General features: G+C 43.1%; 1 protein-coding gene and 1 long non-coding RNA gene across 5 annotated transcripts in view; both read right to left on the reverse strand.

Moving 5' to 3' along the window:
• Positions 1-622: 622 nt before the first annotated feature.
• Positions 623-1,837, reverse strand: LOC119024521. The gene is made up of 2 exons (XR_005076487.1): positions 1,216-1,837; positions 623-880 (listed from the first exon to the last, which is right to left on the reverse strand). It is a non-coding gene; the product is annotated as an uncharacterized LOC119024521 (long non-coding RNA).
• Positions 1,838-4,121: 2,284 nt separating this feature from the next.
• LOC119024505 (GRAM domain-containing protein 2A-like) overlaps positions 4,122-17,809 on the reverse strand; it is a 30,503-nt gene continuing 16,815 nt past the window's right edge. For all 4 annotated transcript variants that reach the window (XM_037107372.1, XM_037107375.1, XM_037107374.1 and 1 more), the window contains 11 exons: positions 15,739-15,860; positions 11,912-11,969; positions 10,268-10,340; positions 9,046-9,149; positions 8,299-8,397; positions 7,939-8,010; positions 7,738-7,797; positions 5,964-6,099; positions 5,770-5,863; positions 5,346-5,447; positions 4,122-4,709 (listed from right to left, as the gene is read on the reverse strand). In XM_037107372.1, the coding sequence (XP_036963267.1) occupies positions 4,661-4,709; positions 5,346-5,447; positions 5,770-5,863; positions 5,964-6,099; positions 7,738-7,797; positions 7,939-8,010; positions 8,299-8,397; positions 9,046-9,149; positions 10,268-10,340; positions 11,912-11,969; positions 15,739-15,860 (969 nt within the window). In that variant the 3' untranslated portion in view covers positions 4,122-4,660. The remainder of the gene's footprint in view (positions 4,710-5,345; positions 5,448-5,769; positions 5,864-5,963; positions 6,100-7,737; positions 7,798-7,938; positions 8,011-8,298; positions 8,398-9,045; positions 9,150-10,267; positions 10,341-11,911; positions 11,970-15,738; positions 15,861-17,809) is intronic.

A 17,809-nucleotide genomic window follows, 5' to 3' on the forward strand; every position in this document is an offset into this window, starting at 1 on the left:
ATGGAACGTTCATACAGTTTGGAACTTGCAGTGGACATGAAGGAGCTAAACAGAACCCGTCAAAATGTAAATATAAAATGTATTTAGAATGAACAAAACCCCCCAATAATTTAGGAAATGTTTCAACAAACTTGCATTTATTCATTAAATACAGTCTAGTTAACATACATGGTCCAAACATACAACTTAAGAATTAATTGTGTACATATTATATTTTGTATATTTTATCTTCATATATGAATTTAACGTGTGTTAACATGTTTGGCCATAACATACATTCTGAAAAAAAAAAAAATCAAACAGATTCTGTTTTATACATGGAAATATTCAAATTTTTGTTTGAGTGTTTCATTAATGTCCAATTATCAGATCAATGCGACCAATTATATTCAGTATATTCATGCATCTATGTTTAGTTTGCTTTTAAGTACATTTAACATTGATATGTTAAGACTTTTACTCAGGCACTATTTATATGGGTGACATTCACTTTAAACCATAGTGATGTTTTATACCATACAACACTGGTGACGGGAGACCGAATGAAACACACCGTTACATAAAGGAAACATTTGGGATGATGTAAGAACACGACTCAACAACACACAGAACAAAGGTTGGGTAATTTTTAGACGTTTAATGTAGAAATCTAATATATTTCTCTTTAAATCCAGTTGAACTTAATTATAATTCAAATCATTCTCATCATAAGTTCAGTTTGAGGGGAAACAATGTAAACGGTGACTCCTGCTGGCAGAAAGCAGCTCCTGCAGCAGCTCCAGAACCAAACACATCCAGATGGGTCAGATGTGAGGGGTTGGACTTCAGAGCTGAGGCGACGACTTCACAGGGAGTCTCTGAGAGTTCACAGCCAGTCAGTCTGTGAATACAGATGATAAAACATTTAAATCAGATCAAATCTGACTCTTTACTATGAAAACAGACTGTATACAGAGCAGGGTTAGAACACAACAACCAGGAGAAACAGGTTTGTTTAACAGTGACACAGGAAGAGAGAACAGGAAGTAACACACAATCTCTCTCACACACACACACACACACACACACACACATCTGGGCTCCTGGTCTTTAGTTCCAGTAGTTTTAATGTGAATTCTTCAGCCTGTCAGGACTTTGTGTCCACAGAAGTCCACAGAGACCAAACTGACTCACACTCTCACAGTAACATCTCAAACACCTTGTATTAACACTCACCTGCCTCACACTTTAGTTCTCCTCCTCCGTCTTCTTCTGTCTGTTCTGCGCTCAAAATGGAGTCTGACCTCAGCAAACACCTGTAAGACAGTTAGTGATGTGCCATCCTCTATTTACAGTAAATAGAGGGAAAGACAGTGTGTGTGTGTGTGTGTGTGTGTCTGGTCTGTGTGCGTGTGTTTGTGTGTGTGTGTGTGTTGCTCACACAGGTAAATCATCTACTAACTTCTCAGACTGAATTAAAGTGAGTTTTGGTCAGAATGTTGGTTTCACACATCTCAGATGGAAATATTGTACATTTTACTCCACTACATAAATCTGACAACATTAGATCACAATTGATCGAGAAAACGAAAACAATAAAATTGATAACAGTAATATCAGCATTAAAATGACGTAATAATAAAAGCTGTCTTATTACAGAGATCCCATGTAGGAACTGTCGTGTTTGCTGCCCTCCAGTGGTCACAGTCAGAAACTACATCAACACAAAACATCAAGTCAGACAGGGAATGGAAAAAGCCTCTCTGACTGGAAAGTCATGTCATGTCACTGCTTATCCCTTTCCATGGGGTTGCGGGGTGTTGCTGCTGGAGCCAATCCCAGCCTTGTCTCAGGGCGAGGGCAGGGTGCTCCCTGGATAAGTCACCAGCTCATCGCAGGGCCTCACTAGTGAGCAACGTGAGGTTCAGTATCTCGCTCAAGGACACTTCGACATGCGGCTCAGCCCCGCCCGGAGCTGGGATTTGAACCAGTGACCTTCTGATCACTAGTCGACCTGCTCTACCCGCTGAGCTACAGCCGTCCCTGATTGGAAAGTGTTGTGTGATATTAAAACTGTTATTCATCATGTTTTGACTTCTCTGATGACACGTCATCCACCACAACTGTTACTGTTCTTCAAATAATTAATTAATACAATAATTCTTACTGTTGAAAAGTCAAAGATGTTACAATAATGTAATATAATGTAAATTCTGACCTCAGGAGGCGACACCAGCACATCATGTTATTTTTCCTTTGAATTAATTTCTCGGGCTGCACAGTGGCCCAGTGGCTAGCACTGCTGCCTCACAGCTAGATCGCCGGTTCGCGTCCCGGTTGGGACGCCTGGGATCTTTCTGTGTGGAGTTTGTATGTTCTCCCTGTGCAAGCGTGGGTTTTCACCGGGTACTCCGGCTTCCTCCCACAGTCCAAAAACATACTGAGGTTAATTGATCATTCTAAATTGTCCGTAGGTGTGAATGAGAGTGTGGTTGTTTGTCTCTATGTGTGGCCCTGCGATAGACTGGCGACCTGTCCAGGGTGTCCCCTGCCTTCGCCTAAGTCAGCTGGGATAGGCTCCAGCCCCCCCGCGACCCTGCAGAGGATTAAGCGGCGTACATATAATGTGTACAGATGATGGATGGATGGAATTCATTTATCATTGAAATGTGCCAATTCATTCTGTCAGAGCTTTTATTTTGAAAACCATGATCCGGTTCCAGGTGACCTGCCACCTCTGTACAGTTTACTGCTTTACAATCAAACCAGAGAGGCGTTCTTCTTAAACCTGTTGGATATTTGTTGGTTTTGTATCCAGTCACGTTTATTCTGAAAGTAACTGAAACATCAAGTTTGCAATAAAAACACCAGATATTCAGAAGTTAGTCTCCAACTAACGACCTGTTTCCTCCTGTTGGATTAAAAACAAGTGAGCAGCTGCTTCAGGAAATGACTGAACCATTAAAATAATAAACTGTATAGTGATGAGCTGTATCAGTGATGAGCTCAGAGCTGAGAGTCAGACTGACATCAAGTCTTTTCAAAATGTCTGTTTCCTGTAATTAAAGACAAATCAGGACATGGAAAAGTGTTTATTAGTGAATTTACTCCAACATGAGTTAAACTGTGACATCACACTCGTGTTTCCTCCTCCTGTCGTCCTGAGGCAGATCTGAACTAGAGTCCGGCTCTGGAACCGACCTGCTCCTCCTACAGACGCATCAAGTCACAGATTTGGCACAAAAACACTCAAATATTTTCAGAGACAAAATCACGTGAAGGTGCAGAAGGTTTCACATTAAGGGACGTTTGACAGATTGATCCTGTAACATTCAGGCTTCAGTTCTCCACAGGGCCTGTTGTTGAACACGGCATCAGACGCTACAGTGTGAGTTTAAGGCAGCAGTCAGACTGAATCAAACTTATTGATCATTTCCAGCCTTCACAGACGATATTCTGAATTCTGGCACTTCGTTTATCTTAAAACAATCTGAGACTTCTTTTCAATCAGTCAGTTGAGATGTGATGAAACAGTGAAGTCGACACAGCAGCAGGTTCTGAGAACATTTACAGCTCGTTTCCAACAGAAATTACATTTCAGAGTTTTTTTAAACAACTTAAATGTTTCTCAGTGATCATTTATTTACATTTCTGATATACAATGATCATTAAAAGCTTTCTGTCATCAATCAGTAAACGATGCCGACGACGCTCCATCAGTGGAGCACAAACACAGATTTCACTTTTCCACCTGAAAGCTTTGACACAACGACCTGCAGACTGGACCAGGACCGTCCTCCACGTCACCTGACCTCTGTGGACACGGTGACGTCACGAGTCAGCTGACTTTACTCTCACTTGTGGAGTCCATGCAGCTCGAGCGCATGATGTCATTAAAAAGAAAAGTGGGACAAACATTTATTCAAAGATTCAACTTTTCACTCAAACTGTTGAACTGATGGAAAAACATATATTACATTTGAAACAAATCAAAAGAGTTTGTGTGTGTGCACGTGTGTGTGTGCATGTGTGCGTGCATGCATGTATGTGCGTGTGTACATGTGTGTGTGCGCATGTGCACGTGTGTGTGCGTGCATGTGTGTGTGCGTGTGTGTATGTGTGTGTGTGTGTGTGCATGTGTGTGTGCGTGTGTGTGCATGTGTGTGTGTGTGTGTGCATGTGTGTGTGTGTGTGTGTGTGCATGTGTGTGTGTGTGTGCATGTGTGTGTGTGTGTGGTCGGAGGGTTTCAGTTTCTTTTTCAGTCTCTTCGACTCAGAATAATGAAAAACTGGTCAGGAACCAGCAGCATCACGTCCGACAGTCTGAATGAAAAACATGTTGAACCTGAACGTTAACAGTCAGTTTGTGTTAGTACGAGTATGTACACACACACACACACACACACACACACACACACACACACACACACACACACACCTCCTGACCTCTACGTGACCTCTGTGTGTCCGATCTAACAAACCGTCCTCAGAGGTCAATGGTTGCCGGTTCTACTGGTTCTGTTGGCTAGCTCTATGGTAACCGGGTCGCGGCGGGGTCAGAGTTCAGCGCCTGCTGAGGTCGTCCGTCTGCTCCTGGGAGCCATCTCCTCTCACCGCCGCCCCCTATTGGGAAGTCTATATAAGTGCAGGTTTCTTCCTCGCTCCCTGATTGGCTTCAGCGTCAGGTTCCTGTCCTCTGATTGGCCAGCCAGCAGGGCACCTCTCCACACCTGCAGACAGGAGCCAACAGCAGCATGTCTGATCTGTAACTGGATGATTCTGTGGGTCTGAATGGATCAATTAAACATAGATTCATCTCTGTAGAACAGAGACAAAAGTACAAAGTGTACAGCAGCTCCCTCTGAAATGTACCCGAGTAGAGATATGAGGTCGTATCGTACATGAGTAAACGTTCTTCACCACTTCACCAAAGCAATTAAAGATCATGAACGTTTATTATGACCTTGATCCGGCAGCACCGCGCGACCACTCGCGTCATTACAGCAAAAACCACGTCCCCACAGAGCAGCGTTATAAAAGACACGTCTGTAAAACACATATTATATTACAGACGTATGAAGTAAATCTGGAAGCTGGAGAACATTTCTGACGTGTGCATCAGGCGAGTGATTCTCACTGAAGAGGAGCTGTGTTCGGGTCTTTTGGATCTAGTTCTGTTAGAAATCTATGATAGATTTTAAGAAGCTGTCAGTTAGCTGCTGAGACGACAGATATTCATGTGTTCAGCTTGTGAGAAGTGCTGGTTCTGCACATGTGTGTGTGTGTGTGTGTGTGCATGTGTGTGCGTGTGTGCATGTGTGTGTGTGTGCATGTGTGTGCGTGTGTGCATGTGTGTGTGTGTGCACCTCTCTCTCAGTGTCGGCTGGCTGCTCAGGAAGCTCAGCTGCTGCTCCAGGCGACAGACTCTGAAGGCCAGATAGCAGGACGACAGGACCAACAGGAAGACGCTGAGAGACAGACGGGACATCAACACACGTCCATCAAACGTCACGTATACAAACTGTCCAGAGATGCTGAAGATGGTGATGATGATGATGATGAAGGTGATGATGATGATGATGAAGGTGATGTGACCTGGTCGATAAAAACTGGAGCCTGAAGAATGAATATGACTAACACTGGAGCTGATGTTCTGGATGTTCTGGATCATTTCTGTTGATGCGTTTGAGGTACTTATAAAACAAACTGGATCTTTAAGTTGTCTGGAGTCCGACAGTTTGGCACCTCGACACTTCATTAAACGTTCTGTGTGTTTCCTGTGCGACTCACAGCAGGATGAAGAGTTTCAGCAGCTGGTACTCCATCTGACCCAGTTCAGGGACCGGTTCTGTCAGCAGGATCTTCTCTGTTTCCAAACTGCTGTCTGCACACACGGAAACATGCATCAAACATGTTAATCATCTCAGCGTCTCCGTGTCTGTAATTGTTCCTGTGACCGCTGATGGACAGGTGGGCGGGCCTACCGGTGAGCGTGTGCGTGCTGAAGGGCGTGTCAGCGGCGAGGCTGGGGGCGGAGCTTCCCAGCAGGTCTGGGAGGGACGAGGAGACGGCGGGGAGCGACGGCTTCCTCCTCCACTTCAGCACCTCCGGGAACTCGTCCTGACGCGGAGACGACAGAAAAAGACAAAGTTTTAATCTAAGAGTCCAAAGAACTCAACAACCACAGGAAACTGAGCGCACCTTTAATCAAAAAGTTAATTTATGTATTTATTTATTATCTTGTAAAGTAAATAAAAAGAGGATTATTACAACAGTCAATTAATACAGAAGCAAATAAAAACAAAAATGGTTTTAATATTTATGTTATGTCACATTTACTTTTAATGTTTGGTACATTAAACAACATTCGTTTCATTTACTGAGACATTTTTTATATTCTCATTAGTTTTTGCTCTGTAACACAGATTCTCTCCAGAAAACCAAATGTGGATTCATCCGCCGCTAAAAATAGTCCCCAACAAATAAAACATTTCCTCCTGTTTGTTTGATAAAAGTGAGCAGCTGACATTTAAAAATAAAACTTTACTTTGTGTTTTTAAAGATTTACATCTCCAGCAGGAACCAACGGGCAGCTGACAGGAAGTCGGACAGTAATGAGAGACGGACATGTTGGTTTGGATCTGAGATTTAGATCCCAATCTAGAATTCAGACACGTCACTCGGAGAATTCAGGGCGAAACTGTGACACAACGAGGTCGAGTTTCACACAGAACCTGAAGGCAACACAGGGAAAGCCTCTTATCTGCGGAGCATGAAGGGGCCACGGGGGCCACGAGGGTCACAACCGGACCAAAACAACAACTTCTGGTATTTCATAAATCCTGTTTCACTCACTGGTGACTCACATCGAAAACAACAGCAGTGACATCATCAAACTGATCTCTGTTTCTCTTCTCTGTGTTTTACAGCTTTATTACTTCAATACGAAAGAATCAAGAGAGCTGCAACCAAAGAATCAACTGAAGTGTCGTTATGATTCCAGAGAGTCTGAGATAACATCTTCACACTGACTGATCTGTTTGTCAAACATTAAAAACCCAAAGATGTCGAGGACGTTCCATAAACGAGCAAACGTCACATCAGAGCTGAAACCATCAAATGTTTGGAAGCTTTGCTTGAATAAAAACAATTAAATGATTATGAAAAGAAAAGGTTTTGATAGGGTTGATATTTTTTGGTCAATCAACTAATCGATGAATGGACTAATGGATCCAGCTCCACACAGCGGCTGTCGTACGACTCTTTACGCTTCATCGTATGATTCCAAAGAGAAGTGACTGAAGCTCATTAACAGTTTAACAGGAGCCTCTGAGACCTCTGATTACCCATAATCCCCTTCTTTGTTTACACATTTACATGATTCATCTTTGCAGAAACATTATTTCAGATGTTCAGTAACTTTCTTTTCCTCAGAACATGAAACTGTTGCTCTCACAGGTTTCATAAAGTTAATCTTGTTACTACGAGGAGTTTTAACTGGTTATGAAACCGACTCAGTTTAATAATGATGACGACACATCAGGGTTCTGGACCACCTGGGCAACAAGGACCAGGTAGGAGTCCAGGGCCCGGTGGGTCAGACCCCCTGCTGTGTATGACCCACATCAGCCAACCAGACCGTCAGTGAGAAGATTCTGTGTACAGTTATTATAATTCTTCTTAATTCTTAATGTCTCATCCAGGTTTCACTAGTGCTAAAATGAATAAACAGTAGTTTGAAACTGAAGGTCACGTTACCATGGACAGCGAGCTGGGCTCCTCCAGGTACTGCTTCAGACTCAGACTCTTCCCGTTCACCTAGAAACAGTCACACAGCAGGTCAGCAGCAGAACGGACTGATGAAGACGTCCTGATCAATTATCAGGGATCAATGACTTCAGTCACTTCCTGTCGTTTGTTTGTCAGGAGAATAAAGAGTCTCATAGATGATCCACAAACCTGCAGGTGAGTGCAGATCCTCCTGAGGACGTCGTAGACGCTGTCTCTGGACAGCAGGGAGACGAACACGTACTGCAGACAGACAGACAGACAGACAGACAGGCAGACAGACAGACAGACAGACAGACAGACAGACAGACAGACAGACAGACAGACAGACAGACAGACAGACAGACAGACAGACAGACAGACAGACAGGAACCAGGTTACACACAGGAAATACTGACATATTATCCAGTACGCAGGCACTGAGCTGCAGGACTGATGGTGTCAGTCGGATCATTAAGCCGTCAGTGAACATCAGAGCTGCTTGTGTGATAATGTGTCATCATCTGTGTCTGTACTCGTCCTGTGTGGCACCTTCTGTCCAGTATCCATGGTGATGGCCAGGCCGTTTGGCACCAGGCCGGCCGTCTTGTGTTTCTTCACCAGCCGAACTGACACCACCGGAATACAGACCTGCAGATCCACGAGACGAGGACGAGTGAAAACCCAAATGTCTGGTGTGAACGCTGCTCGACTGAAGTCAATAAAGCAATGAATAAATAAATAAATGAAGTATTAAATGCACCAACATCATACTAAAAATACATGTATTACTATAATTTACAGTTTATTTCAGTTTCCACCAAACTTGGACAGCAGCTGATAGAAAGATAGATGTTTGTATGTTAAGTTTCCTGCAGCTGGTTGAAACAACTGACCTCTAACTGAACTAAAATAACTGACTTAGTGAACCAAAAACAAAACATGAGATATTAGAGTGTGGACAGAAGTGAAGAACAGTCATGATTCAAGTCACACTGGATGACTAAAGATCTTCTACACAAAGTCAGAAGTGCAGCTCAAGTTCAAATAATATTCACCAACAATAAAACAACATGCAGCCTTCAGTGATTCAACAATTAACAACAGAAGACAGAAGTTTACACCAACAAAGAAAAGATTCTGATCACTGATCCACTTTATGATTTCGATGATAGAAATCAGAAGCAATTTAGAATTTAAATCACGATGTGGCTCGAAAAGAAGAAACGCGTCTCTGTAACATTTCACTCTCCTCAGTTTGGATGCTGACATAAAGACACCGACAGCTTCTTCACTCACCTTGATGTCTTTACCAAACAGGTTTGCATAGAAACACAACCAGTTCCTGGAGATGTAGAGTCGACCCTGCAGCAGGATGTCTCTCAGCAACGCACACGAATACACTACAGAAGAAGAAGAAGAAGAAGAAGAAGAAGAAGAAGAAGAAGAAGAAGAAGAAGAAGAAGAAGAAGAAGAAGAAGAAGAAGAAGAAGAAGAAGAAGAAGAAGAAGAAGAAGAAGAAGAAGAAGAAGAAGAAGAAGAAGAAGAAGGGAGACAGTCAGTGATGGAGTGTAAATACTGTAAATTTGAGGTACCTGTACTTTATTTATATGATGCTTTGACACAAATCTAATTGTACAAACAGAAAAGATGTTTGTGGAGGCACAGACAGCTTTATTTGCCAGTGGACAGATCAGAAGGGGGAGAGAGAGATGGGGAGCCTGACATGAAGCAAAGGTCCTCCGGCTGGATTTGAACCAGCATCCACTGCATTCATGGCATACGCTCTAACCACTGAACTACCTGGGCGCCCAACTCTGGTTCATTTTAATATTTTTGAGGCTTTAAGTGTCAAACGATGAAATCCTGCATTTACATTAATGCTGCAGTTTTATTTATAAATCAAAAAATATCAGATATGACACAACATCTAACAACACAGAGTACGTTCACTCATTACACACTTTTTAAAAAAAAATAAAAAGATTTTGGCCTTTTTATGGCTTTATTTGATAGTTCAGCTGTAGAGGTGACAGGAAACAGGATGAGAGAGAGGAGGAGTGACACGCAGCAAAGGGAGCCGGGCCTGGAGTCGAACCCGGGTCGGCTGCAGAGCCTCGGCACATGGGACGCCTCGCTACCAACTGAACTAAACGGCGCCCTCTCATTAATTTATTCTCCGAAACTACAGAGTGAAGCTTTGAGTAACATTTCAACGTGAGACTAAAGAGAATTTTTACAGCATAATTACTTTTATTTTAGTTAAAGTTCTGAAAACACTGTGAAAACAAACATTTACTGCATGTCAAATAATCTTATCAGGATCCGAAAACAGATTCTATCCATCATTCACTTCAGTTCTGAGCTAAGTGGGTCAAACTGTGTGTTGATTGGACCAGGACAGGTGTCACACAGTGCACATGTGCTGAACATCTGTCCTGTCCCTGACTCCTCCCCTGACTCCTCCTCTGACTCCTCTGACTCCTCCCCTGACTCCCATGACTCCTCTGACAGTTGGTACCTTTCATCAGAATCTCCTCCTTCGGAACCGTCTGGAACAGTTTGTGGTACTGAGAGTTGTACTTGCTGACGGTCTGTGGAGGAACAGAACCAATCACAGCTCATCAATCTGCTTCATGTTTCTGGAATCAGTAATGTTATTTGATGTCACTAAGTGTAGTTATGAATATCATAATTACTATTGACATAATATATTAATAACAACAACAACAACTAATAATAACAACAATAACATTATGCTGTAATGATGATAACATACTGGTGATGAAACAACACCTTGATACCTCGGAGGAACATGGAGGGAATAACATCTCATATTCTAATCAGGAGATAAATATAAAGAGGCTGTGTGTCAATAACAACATGTAGATGCTTCTGTCATCACTATAACGAACCGTAACACAAGTTCTGATCCAAAACTGATTCAACTTGCCGTCATTCACTGCTTCGCTCTTCTGCCTGTGACCTGATGTAACTCTTAAATATGTTTTATTCGGTCGGTGAATAAAGTTGTGAACAAAACACAAAGAAGATGAATCATTATTGGTATTAGAGCCATGAAACATGAAGTCGTCCACCTTTCTCTCCCTCAGGTGTGATCGACTACAGCTGAGGACCTCAGTGTTAAAATAAAATAAAAAACATTATCAGCCACGAGGAGCAGGATATTAAAGTTCATATCGTGCATCTCAATAATTTACATCAAGTCTGCAGCTGCTTCAGTTTTACTGTGAAGCTCCAGAACTGATCTGGACCACGACACCTCACCTGACTTTACATCAGAGACACATTTCTGTGTGAACTGTTCCTTTAAGAATAACAATAACGCTACAGAAGCAGCCAATCGTCTTGCTGCTGGTGCTGTTTGTTTATGTAGGTCATCAATATTAAACTGAGTCTGTTTCATAAGCAGATAAAAGCTCTGAACACTTGGTCCACAGCTGACTTTCTGGAATATTGTGCTGAAGTTTTGTTTTGGTTCCTGATATGTGGGTCAGAAGTTACATCACCTGAACCCCCCACCCCCCTCGTACACCTGTGTGTCTTTATTGTCTGTGAGTCGGTGACTTCCTGCCTTCCTGTTCCTGTCTGAAACAACAAAGACTGAAACAACAGAGAGCAGCAGCAGCCGCTCGACGCCGGCTCCTCCCCGAGCGTCTGAGAACATTTGGGTCAAAGTTCTGAACTTTGACGGAAGAAGATGAGAAGTTTTGTAAAATAAGTTGTGTCATCAACATAAGTTCTATCCTACTGTTATTAGAACGATATTCCCTCAGACCTCCATCCTGGTGAAGATGTTTGCTGGATGCTAACACACAACATGTTCAGGACCGAATGTGTCTGAAGGGTTTGAGCTGTCTGACACACACACACACGCACACGCACAAACACACAAACGCGCACACATACACACACACACACACACACACACACTCCTGACCATGTTCCCATGGAGACGAGACAGATGCCGGAAACCTCTGGAGAGACTTAAAAAAAGAATTGAAAGGACTCCTGCTGGCCTGTCGTCATCTGTGGACGTCTGAAAACAACTTCAGAGCTCTGTGTGTGTGTGTGTGTGTGTGTGTGTGTGTGTGTGGTGGGGATGTTGACACGTGGTGGTTGTGGGGTTGAGTGAAGGACTCACTGATCCTCTGTAACACTTCTTCACGTCTTCGTAGGACAGGTCGTCGATCAGCTGCAGCCTGCAGGAAACATCACATCACATCAGATGAGATCAGAATCTGTCCGAACAGACAAAAACACAGTTTCTGCAGAGAAGCGGGTCGCTGCAGCTTTTTTCATAAAAGTTTTTAAAGTTGCAGAATGATCCATAAATATTTGTTCGTTATAGTGATAAAACATATTGAATCAGAGATAGAAGAGCTCATTTCTCTGAACCTGGGATCTGTTGAGCAACATGTTTCTGCACATCACTTCCTCAAAGAGAAGTTGGGAAAGTGTTGCTGAGCTTCAACAGAAGTGACGCAGCAAAATGTCGCCACTGCATCAGAGCCATTAAACGCAGAGAGGAAGGTGGTCTGAAGCGTTTCCTGTGATGTGTGACAACTTCAGTCACCAGTAACTTTCCAGATTAAGATTTCACATGAGAACAGAGTCAGTGGACGCAGCAGCTGCTGTCTATTCCACCACCGTTACCTTTTCTGTCCTGTTGTTTTGCAGCCTGTAACAGTCAGAGTTAAAGATACTGGGTCCAAACAAGTGAAGTCTGCCTTTAAAATGCAACCATTAATTATTTCATCTCTTAACTGTTGAAAGTAATTACCCACATGTTTCAAACATGGGCCTGTTCAGACCTGGTAGCATCAACATCTGTCCTGAGTGATGTGATGCAGTACAGGTGTGAATGAGACACACTGAGATGTAAATGACATGTTTGTTCTCTGTTAACCTGCTGAAGTGAGCAGCAGTTTGTGAAAACGCCGTCTGTTTCAACTGATCAACCACTGAACCGGTTACTACAACATCACCAGACTCCCTTAACAAATGTGTCAGTTTAGTGAGTTGTTGAGTTGGAGACACTTTATAAACTCTGTGAAACTGTCTCTGACTCATTCTGCATTATTTGGACCTTCTTGTTCATTCAGCAAATGTTCTACATGAACTTCTTTCTGTCTTTGAGTAGAAACATGGAGTCTGTTTGTCTCAGTGATGTTTATTTGCATATAGAGCAGGAAGTGTCATCAGATCATGGTGATGATAGGAAGTCTGAACAGGACCACAAGTCGTCAGAGAAAACGTTGAAAACATCAGCTCGACAAAAAGGCAACGAAAGACTGACAACACAGTGAGCAGCTGCTGCTGGAGGAGAATGAAGAGCGCTTCAATGACGTGATGTCAGAACAGACATTTTGTAACGTCCAAACAACAACAGCGACAACAGCGACAGTGGAAAGTGGGTTATGGGTTCATTTTTTGTGCAAACACGGTGTAGAGAACTTAGTAGAAGCTGGATTTTTAATCCACCTTCTGTTGAGATGGTTTAACTAAACAAACTCTCTCACACACACACGCACACACGCACACACGCACACACGCACACACACACACACACACACACACACACACACACTTCAAGTCATTTAAATGGTCATGTAAACGTGGCCAGGACAGGAGAAGTTCATGCAAAAAGAAAAACAACTGACGAACACGTGAACATGTGAATAAACAAACGACCTGAGATGAAGTGAAGTGAAAACTACCATCAGCCACTGGTTTGAGTTTGGTACACTGCAGGTCTGTGTGTGTGTGAAAGGAACGATTGTCCCACAAGAGCTACTGGGTGGCTTTCTCACACACACACACACACACACACACACACACACACAGATAAAAGAACTAATTATGCAAACAGTTTCAGCCTGAATGGAGAAACTGGAGCAGAGAAACAGGCCGTGTTCACAGAGCTGCTGCTGAAACGACACTGGACGTTTTCTGCAACACTGCAGAAAGTCCTGTGCTCGCAATGTTTAGAAACATATGTATAGTATATATATCATATAACGTGACACCATCATGTTTGTTCAGTCCAAACCTCAACATCATTACAAATATATCCAAATGATTCAGATCATCAGCTGCAAACAGACAATAATTTCACCGCAAAAAGGACTTAAACGATTATCAAGTCATTTATCTTTTGTCGATCATTTCAGCTGTTTAACATCAGATTCAGTGACTGAAGCTGTTAGATGAATGAAGCATCAGTGGAGAGAAATACAATGACATTTATATATTTATTTGTTTCCAGCATCATTTACTACTTTTTACAACTGCTAGATATTTAATTTCTTTGTTTATTTGTCAGATGATTCCCCAAAACTAGAAATGCAGTCTGACTTAAAGCAACAAGGATCTTTCCCTTTGTGTTGGTTCTGGCGCCTCCTGTGGTGAGAAGCTGTGTGAGCACCAGTGTCTGAACATCTATAATTACATATTTATGTTTTAAAACATTTATTTCAGTGAGATGTTTCATCACATCACTGAAACTAGTGTTACATTTCAACACTTTAAATCCTGATGTGTCCTCATGTGTGGCCCAGTGTCGGGCTGTTTGTGGGGTTTTAGAGAACATTAGTTCCCTGTCAGCAGAAGTGATTTAAAGCTTCACACACACACACACACACACACACACACACACACACACACACACACACACACACACACACACACACACACCTCCTTCCCAGCAGCCTCTCCGTCTCTCTGAGCTCTGCTGCCTGGAAACGTGAGCTGACTGCACGTGCTTCAGGCAAACACACACACACACACACACACACACACACACACACACACACACACACACACACACACACACACACTGCAGCTTGTTTTCTACGTGACAGGAATAACAGAGCAGTGAGGGACACACTGAGGCTTTCCCTCTCTGTGTATTGTCTGTCCTGCACGTCTCCTCAGCTTTCATCAGCTGCCAAACACACACACACACACACACACACACACACACACACACACAGTGTCAGCACTAATGAGGGAGTTTGTTGATTCCGAGGTGGACAGATCTGAATCATCAACATGAAGTGTGTTCAGCTGCCTTCCTGTACCAGCGTTGTGGACGTCACATCTGGATTCATCTGTGATCCAGCTGTGGCTCCACCTGCAGCCTGACCACAGCTGTGTGAGGAAGTATTAAACACATTAAGTAACACAGAGCTACGATCTTTATTTGTTTATGCCATATTTGTATTCACACTTAAACCTCAACTGTCTGAGTCCAGCACCAGAAGTCCTTCGTCAGTTTTCTATCGATTTCAAAGGTGCTTTAAACAAGCATAAAAAACTGTTTTCACATTCAGTTCATCCATTATTTCTGCTTACAAATCACAGAAAATAAGACTTTAACTGCAGAACTTTCCTGAGGAATCATCATGTTTTTAAGTTTCTCATCAGTATCACACCATACGGATACTGCAAACGGGAGCTGCTAACAGCTAATTAAGACACATTAATAATTCTGCTAATTTGACAGGATATATAAACAAATACAGGTTCAGGTTGCAGCTAACAGCTAACTGACGTCCTCCACGGGCCGAGGCACTCACATGTCAGTCTCATCAGTTATAACGTTGATTTATTATTTCATTTTTCACCAAACTGTGATCTCTTCCTAAATGTAACCAACTTGCGTCTTAAAACAGAAAATTATAAATTCCCTAAGCCTTCAAGTAAATATCTGCAAATGATTGGGATGCGAGCTGAGGACTGCCCTCACGAGAGACGTGAGCAAGATCTTCAAGCATAAAGTAAAGACGCATCTTCACACTTTATCACCTGCAGGTCGACTGTTCTGGCAGAAACGTCTCATATTTTAATCCAAACGGTTTCACAAGGCAGACAGTCGCTCTTCATACAAATACAAATCACAGAAAGGAAACTGGAAAATGATCATGTGATTTTTGCGATGGGGGCGGGGCTTATCCTGCAGCGACTCACCTGAAGGGCAGGGGGCAGTGTCCGTCCTCCTCCCTGTGGGGCTCCACCTCATGTGGAGGCAGGACGCCGACATCATCACTCTGCTCCAAAGTCTCCGACATCATCATTCCTGGCAGGAACGTCTGCAGGGAAGAATAAATAAAGATTTTGCACATTTTGTACTGTTATTTGAAATAATCTACTGTGAATGATGTGTCTTATTATCCTATTTCTGTTAAAATCTCAGGAACAGGTTTGTTTCACTTGTGGATGCTCAGGTGGAGCTGTCACAACGTGGTGTTATAAAATGATGCAGTGCACTTTAACATTAACACTTCCCTCGTCAAAGATCGTGAAATAATGATCAGGAGGTGGGAGGGAGGCTGAGCGCCGCAGCATCAGATAACAAGTTCTAAAAATAGAGGCGTGACCAACATCCAGCAAGCAAGAGAAGAAGGAGCAGCAGCAGGTTTCCTCTGAAGGAGCAGAAACATTCAGTTCTCAGTTTCACATCAGATTCACATCAAGCACACAGAAACACTTCTGCTCCTCTGGTTCAGCAGCAGAACGACCAGAACTCTCAGTCTGTCAGTTCACACATGACGTCTACCTGCGTCTGAGGGACCACCTGTGATGTGATGTCACTTCCTGCTCTTTACGAAATCAACCTGTCCATCACTGAGACAGACAGACTCCATGTCTTTACACAAAGACAGAAAGAAGCTCATGTGGAACAACATCTGAATTTAAAAGAAGGAAACAATGATTTAGAATCTGTCGAAGTTGTTTCAGAAACTTTATTCAGTTTCTCATAAAACCACTCTTAAAATCACTACATTTGTGAATGGAGTCTGGTGATGTTGTGGTGACTGGTCCAGTGGTTGGATCAGCTGAAACAGTAGATCTGGGCCTGATACCAGACTGAGTACTGGCTCAGTACTGCGGTGCGTGTGGTACAATGCAGAGTATTCGTTCTGGTACTTCATGTACGTTCCTTCAGAGAGATGAGGAGGGCGTGGATGACGGAGAGCTGTGATTGGAGAGAGAAAACCTTTGATTTGAAGCTGTGAGACGCCTGAACACGTGACCGACACCACACACGGCAGCGAGGATATTCTCTCCTCTGTTGCCATGGCAACGGCACTAAGAGAGCCTGCTCGGATCAGGTGTTTTTCTCCTCGTCTCGGCCGGACTCGGAACAGAAACGTTAAGTCAAATGATCACATGTACAAGACTTATGTGCAGGAAACTCATCAGAGGTCAAATTCAGGTGTTTAACAACCTGATTCCTTCAGTGGCTCCAGCTCAGGTCGTGTTATTGGATCAGTGTTGAGGAATGTGTCAAAACCATCTGAGCCCACAGAAAGAGCGCCGAACATTCTGTTTCTTTAAGATATTTTTCACTCAGTCTTTTCCAGCGACCACGCTGCTGTTTGTGTGTCAGAAAACTGCTTTGCATTTCGTTCCCTCTGCAACCTCCAGCTGAGAACAGGTCAAACCACAGCAACTTGTGTGTTAACATGAATTTGACTAATGTGACACAATTCAAACTGCTTTTTGTTAAAATGCAGTGACTGTTCTCCTCGAATGTGATGAAGGTAAAACAACAACAGCCCTTTCAGAGCGAGTGTTAGAGTCACAATGTCTTCAAGTTTTCCACAGAAACCAGTCGTGGGATCTTCACGCTCTCTAGGAATGAACGACAAAACGATGTCAGTTCAATCAAATGACCACTTTCTCCTTCAATAAGAAGCAGAGGAAGAAAACCAGGTCCTAAACATGTAATGTGAAGTGCTGTATGTAGGCGATGACACTTGAACGTATCTGTGGTTTGCAGATACGCGACATCACGCTCGCCTCTTTTCCTCATCATTTGTTCATGAGACGAGCTCCGAACTCATTTCACGCTTCGTCACCTGAACTGAACCTCGCCTGTGAACTCCATTTGTCCTCCGATCAGTTTGAGCACTGACACCACAGGCTCAGAGTCAGCGAGCTCATTCAGATCTCATGGCTGGAGTCATCACACTGCAGGATGGAGCTCCAGCAGAGATCAACACAAACAGATCTGGAAGCCAAGTGTGAAAAAGAA

The sequence above is a fragment of the Acanthopagrus latus genome, chromosome 8 (assembly GCF_904848185.1).
Source record: "Acanthopagrus latus isolate v.2019 chromosome 8, fAcaLat1.1, whole genome shotgun sequence".
NCBI classification, from domain to species: domain Eukaryota; kingdom Metazoa; phylum Chordata; class Actinopteri; order Spariformes; family Sparidae; genus Acanthopagrus; species Acanthopagrus latus.